Source organism: Limulus polyphemus, unplaced genomic scaffold, assembly GCF_000517525.1.
Source record: "Limulus polyphemus unplaced genomic scaffold, Limulus_polyphemus-2.1.2 Scaffold3054, whole genome shotgun sequence".
In the NCBI taxonomy this organism is placed as follows: domain Eukaryota; kingdom Metazoa; phylum Arthropoda; class Merostomata; order Xiphosura; family Limulidae; genus Limulus; species Limulus polyphemus.
Genome location: NW_013668664.1, coordinates 40,692 through 46,623, shown reverse-complemented (window position 1 = coordinate 46,623; position 5,932 = coordinate 40,692). Strand labels below are relative to the sequence as shown.

Genomic DNA, 5,932 nt, shown 5'->3' with positions numbered 1-5,932 from the left:
AAAACAAATCTCATTCTAATAATTTGAAGTATTTCAAAAATAGAACACAATAATACCAGACTTTCTTCCTTCACATAAGATAACACATAAAACAAAACACAATAATACCAGACTTTCTTCCTTCACATAAGATAACAACATTCAAAACAAAACACAATAATACCAGACTTTCTTCCTTCACATAAGATAACATTTTAAAACAAAACACAATTAATGTTGTTATCTTATGTGAAGGAAGAAAGTCTGGTATTCAAAACAAAACACAATAATATCAGATTTCACTTATTTATATAAAGTAGAACTAAGGGCTACCATAGACTCTATTAATTCACACTAAGTGAACTAACAGCTACCATAGACTTCACTAATTCACACTAAGTGGAACTAACAGCTACCATAGATTTCACTAATTCACACTAAGTGGAACTAGTAGCTACCATAGATTTCCCTTATTCATGCTAAGTGGAACTAATGGCTACCATAGATTTCACTAATTCACACTAAGTGGAACTAGTGGCTACCATAGATTTCCCTTATTCATGCTAAGTGGAACTAATGGCTACCATAGATTTCCCTAATTCACACTAAGTGGAACTAGTGGCTACCATAGATTTCCCTTATTCATGCTAAGTATAACTAGTGGCTACCATAGATTTCCCTTATTCATGCTAAGTAGAACTAATGGCTACCATAGACTTCACTTATTCATGCTAAGTAGAACTAATGGCTACCATAGACTTCACTTATTCATGCTAAGTAGAACTAATGGCTACCATAGACTTCACTAATTCATGCTAAGTAGAACTAATGGCTACCATAGACTTCACTAATTCACATACAGTGGAACTAACAGCTACCATAGACTTCACTAATTCACATACAGTGGAACTAACAGTTACCATATACTTCACACCAAAGTCATAAGACTGTTTTAATTACGTTTGCACGTCTTTCACCAAATTTCTGTATATAATTCTAGTTCACCTACCATGCCATTCACAAACTCTCTGAATATTATTAAGCTTACCCAGAGTCTGTAAAATCGTTTTAACTGATCTTTTTCTAATCCAGGTGAAACAATATAATTAAATTCAGATAGTGCAAACTGTCTTCTCATCAGCTTGAGAAAATCAGGGACTGGTTTTCCTCCTATAACAAATAAACAAAGATATTCTTTTAAACATGCACTGACAAGTAAAAGAATCAATCTTTTCTTATTGGAAAGAAGCATAATGATGAAAGTTAGGGAATATAGTCTTTCTTCATGGTCACAAGTCACAAATAATTTGACAAAGTATAGTCTTTCTTTCAACAAAACATATTAAGGTTGAACAGTTAAAGGAAACTTCTCTGAAAATCATCACAGCCCCACTCACCTCTTTCTACTCATGACTTACTGTAGAAATAAGTTACAATGTATATGACTGTTGTTTTCCTTATTGAATGAATTTTCCATACAATTAAATCTGTTATAGAAAATAATAATAAAATAAGCAACTGCCTGTGTGTATGGTCAATTCATATTCTTATTTCAATAATTTATTTAGTACATGAAAATATTTAATCTTGGCCAACAATGACAATGCTCAATATGGATTTTTGATATTTCAAACTTATTAAGATATAAAATGTCTACCACAAACTAAATGCTATTATTTACTCCAAATTAAACATTAAATAATTAATAACATCTTATATATTTGAGTACAATTTCTCCATCAACTTAATAAAAAAAAAAGCCACATGAAAACTAATCTAGGTCGAAATGGATTGCTTTATACACGGCTGCTGCAACTTGACAGATACGTGTGTGGCTTACCTTAATATAATACATAGAGATGAGTGTAATGTTGGTCCATAACTAGCCAAATGAAATAAGCCCTAATGATAATGCACAGCAGACAGTACAAGTTAAATATATGAAAAAAAACATACTATTTTTAATTTCCCAACAGACTTGGGAATTTAATTTTGTTTTTATTTCAGAAATAAGATTTGAGACTGTTCCAAGATAACAGATGGGTTTAGCCTTACCAGAATACTTAATTCTCATGACATCAATTCCAACTTTACATGCAGGTTCAGCAGCTAACACACAGTAGGAACCATTGTGAGAGATATTAAAATCAAAGTCTGTTTCCAATACATTCTGAAACGTGGGCTTTCCTTTCTCTGTACGGCTTATAGTTAGCTCTTTATATGGAATAGAAAATGTTTCAGAAAGCACTTTCCTGATCATAAGCCTTCCTACCTGAAGGAAAACACTATGTGTTACTATGCAATGTATTGATGAACAACTGTCATGATTACATGAAATTAAATTGAGGGCTAAAGAAACATATACAAATTATTTGGATATGTATATTATACTAATCACTACAAGTGGCTGTTAACAGCTGACATAAATATTGCTAAGTCAATGTATTTATCAAAAGTTGTATACAAAGAAATGCAAATGTTTTACTTGCATTAAGTGCAAACCTAACTAACAAATAAAAACAGTACATTAATTACTTATAATTTAATAAAAACACAGAAATAATCATGAGATCTTATTTTTTAACACTTGGACAGCTCAGTCTGTAACAAAGCCTACATAATTAACTGTTGGGTAAATCTGCTGACTCTGAACAACTATCAATCCAATGTATGAGGTGGTTTCCTGTTGTTAAAAAATCACATACGTATAAAACAATATTTAATGTATTAATAATGTTTACATAAAATGTTTTAATGGAGGTCTAATAAACTATAGCAGAAATAATAATCTAAACATATCAAGGTATGTGATGGTTATAAGTGTAAGGCTTACATTATGGGAAAGCAAGATGACAGTAGGGGGCCTTTGAGAGATGATAAAAAAGGGCTTGGTTCTAATGATAATGGCATGGCTAGGTTATTAAATTCTACATTTTTCTTCAGTATTTACTAATGAATATTTAAACAATATTCTTCATTCTGAACAATTGCTAGATGGACAAAATCAGAAAAGAATATCACATTAATTCTGAGTTTGTTAAGAAAACATTGTGAAGTTTGAAGAATTATAACCCTCTTGGGGCAAATACTATTTCCCCAAAGTTGTGAAGGAGATGAAGGATAGAACAATAATAACCATTTGCTAATAATTAAAAATTTTTTTTTGAATAATGTAAAGGTGCCCGAGGATTAGAAGTTGACCAATGTTACTTCTCTTTTCAAGGGAATTGATAAAAACTGTCCAGGTAATTATAGGCCCATTAGTCTTACAGAAGCCATAGGAAAATTTTATAAAAGTCTGATAAAAGATGACTTGCAAATTTATTTAACAAAACTTGAAATTTTGTTAGACAGTCAATATGGTTTCATTATGGGAAAATCTTGCCTCACTAATATTTCGACATTCTTTAAAGAAGACAGCCTATGTTGATGAAGATAAGGGTTGGGATTGCGTATCTGGATTTTCAAAAAGCATATGACAAAGTGCCACACAAAAGGCTTGTTAAAAATTATCTCTATAGGTGTGGGGGATAAGTTGGCTGGTTGGACTGAATAATAGCTGGATGGAAGAAAGCAATGGGTTGTTATACATGGCGTTCAGTCAAATTGGATGAACGTTACAAGAGAGATACCTCAGAACTCAGCAATGGGTTGTTATACATGGCGTTCAGTCAAATTGGATGAACGTTACAAGAGAGATACCTCAGAACTCAGCAATGGGTTGTTATACATGGAGTTCAGTCAAACTGGATGAACGTTACAAGAGAGATACCTCAGAACTCAGCAATGGGTTGTTATACATGGAGTTCAGTCAAACTGGATGAACGTTACAAGAGAGATACCTCAGAACGCGATGTTAGAACCTTTGCTCTTTTTGGTTTACATCAATGACACAGACAAAAGAATGGTCAATAAATTATTTAAATTGGTGATGATTTAAGGTCATGGGTCTTGCTGGTTTGCATATAGGTTATGATTTTTTTGATAAATAAATGGAGATGACTTTTAATCATAATAAATGTGAGGTAATACAAGTGGGTTATCATACTCTAAACTGTAATTACAATTTTAATTAGAGTAACCTTAGACTTAACAGTTTGCTGTTGCTAGTGGTGAAGCAAATAGGATTTTAGGATATATTTACAATAATATTTAACATAAATCTACAGAGGTAAAATCTGATTGTAAAGTTCACTGGTTAGATCTTACTTATGTTCAATCTTGAGCTCTATACCTTAAGAAGGATACTGAATTGTTAGAAAGGATTAAAAGGAGGGCAACTAGAATGACTTATACACAAGGCTGTCATATGAGGACAGAGTTTTCTCCTTAAAAAACTTATAGGATATCTAATTGAGATGTTTAAAATGGTTAAGAGAACTGATAGCATCAATTCATCACTTTTATTCATACTTAACAGTGAGAAGAGTAGGGTAAGAAAACAGAAATATAAATTTTGGAAGGGTACAAGTAATCTTTTGCTAAGATAGTTTTATTTACAAACATGATGGTTGATCTTTTGATTAGGTTGCCTTCAGATGTGGTGAAAGCAGTAAATTTAAGGAAATGCTCGATAAATATTCAAATGATAAGGGCTGGCTTTGAGGTTGTTTTTTGTTTTTAATGCTTAATTTAGGAGAATGAGCCAGCTTCAGTGAATTAACAAGCCCCTTGCTATTCTTAAATGTATATTAGTATTATCAGTGTAAAATTCAGACAGAAGCACATTAACTTGAGTAACACTTAACATGCATTTTCTTTTGTCATAACACATAAAAACTTGTAAAGTAATAAGTATGCCGAATTTACTCTGAATAACTTATTACAATTACATAAAGTACTGTCATATCAGTGCTAGTATTTTAACTATTTATTAATGATTACACTCTGCTTAGATCAGTACTAGAGTAGAAATATTGTGTGGAGGTGAATTTCGTTTCTACAACATACTGTGTGTGTGTGTCATCTTCTACTTAGTAGTACTTACACTTACATGAGTATTACATTTACAGGTACTACTACCGTTTTTAAATTTTGCCTAATAATAATTATATATACCTAGAAATGGATCGTGCAAGTGCCTTACTACTAGTATTACAATTTACAGTATTAGTAATACTATGGTTCCACTAATTAATTTGACTAAAAGTAAAACTAGTGTTTTCAATATCATGAGATCCATTTAAACTTACAAGTGAAGCTTTAGCATCCCTTGCAAATACAAATCTATCTATCCGAAGCCTTTCCTCTGGTTGTAGGCAGCTAAAAGCCAAAACCCATTCATCTTGCTTTGGTTTCCAATCATCCAAATTAAAACTCCATCTTAATGAGGGTATAGTTACGAAATTCGTCTCCATAGTTATTAGTATCTGCGTAACTAATTTTACCGAGTATTTCATCACATCTTCGATTAAAAACTTAAATTACAATGCAACTATCTAAAAACAAATTAGAATCTGCGAGCATAATACAATTTACCAAATATTAATACAGTTCCAGAAAAGCTGGTATCTGAATAATCAGAAGCACAGGAACAATTAAAAGGTGACGTTTATTATAGTCAAAAGTAAAGAGATTGACATTATTTCTTTTTGTAAGATCCTATATTAATAATATCAAACTAAAAGTATTTTTCATAGATACATACAATTGGTTATCAAATTATTATTTTATTGTTTTAAGTTATACGAGTTACCTAACAACTCTTCCTTTTTTCTCTGATTTTTGTAGCAAATGACAGTTGTCCAAACTTAACTGAAGCCCAAATACTTAACCACACACACACAAAATCATAAAATAATATAACCCGCAAACATTATCTCACTTTCTTTCGGCAATTATATTCACCAGAAAATTATTGACAGGAGGACAAACCCAAATAAGGTTTTGTTTTGTTTTGAATTTCGCGCAAAGCTACACGAGGGCTATCTGCGCTAGCCATCCCTAATTTAGC

The 5,932-nt window shown here is 31.7% G+C and overlaps 1 protein-coding gene across 3 annotated transcripts in view; it reads right to left on the bottom strand.

Annotated features, from left to right (window-relative positions):
• LOC106468563 (L-aminoadipate-semialdehyde dehydrogenase-phosphopantetheinyl transferase-like) overlaps nucleotides 1–5,824 on the bottom strand; it is a 12,356-nt gene extending 6,532 nt beyond the window's left edge. For 2 of the 3 annotated variants that reach the window (XM_013928997.2, XM_022396896.1), the window contains exons 1-3: nucleotides 5,172–5,495; nucleotides 2,035–2,251; nucleotides 1,028–1,149 (exon numbers count right to left, since the gene is read on the bottom strand). In XM_013928997.2, the coding sequence (XP_013784451.2) occupies nucleotides 1,028–1,149; nucleotides 2,035–2,251; nucleotides 5,172–5,378 (546 nt within the window). In that variant the 5' untranslated portion in view covers nucleotides 5,379–5,495. Of the gene's footprint in view, nucleotides 1–1,027; nucleotides 1,150–2,034; nucleotides 2,252–5,171; nucleotides 5,496–5,674 lie in introns of those variants that run through there. The other variant, XM_022396897.1, reaches the window with a different exon arrangement.
• Nucleotides 5,825–5,932: the final 108 nt, after the last annotated feature.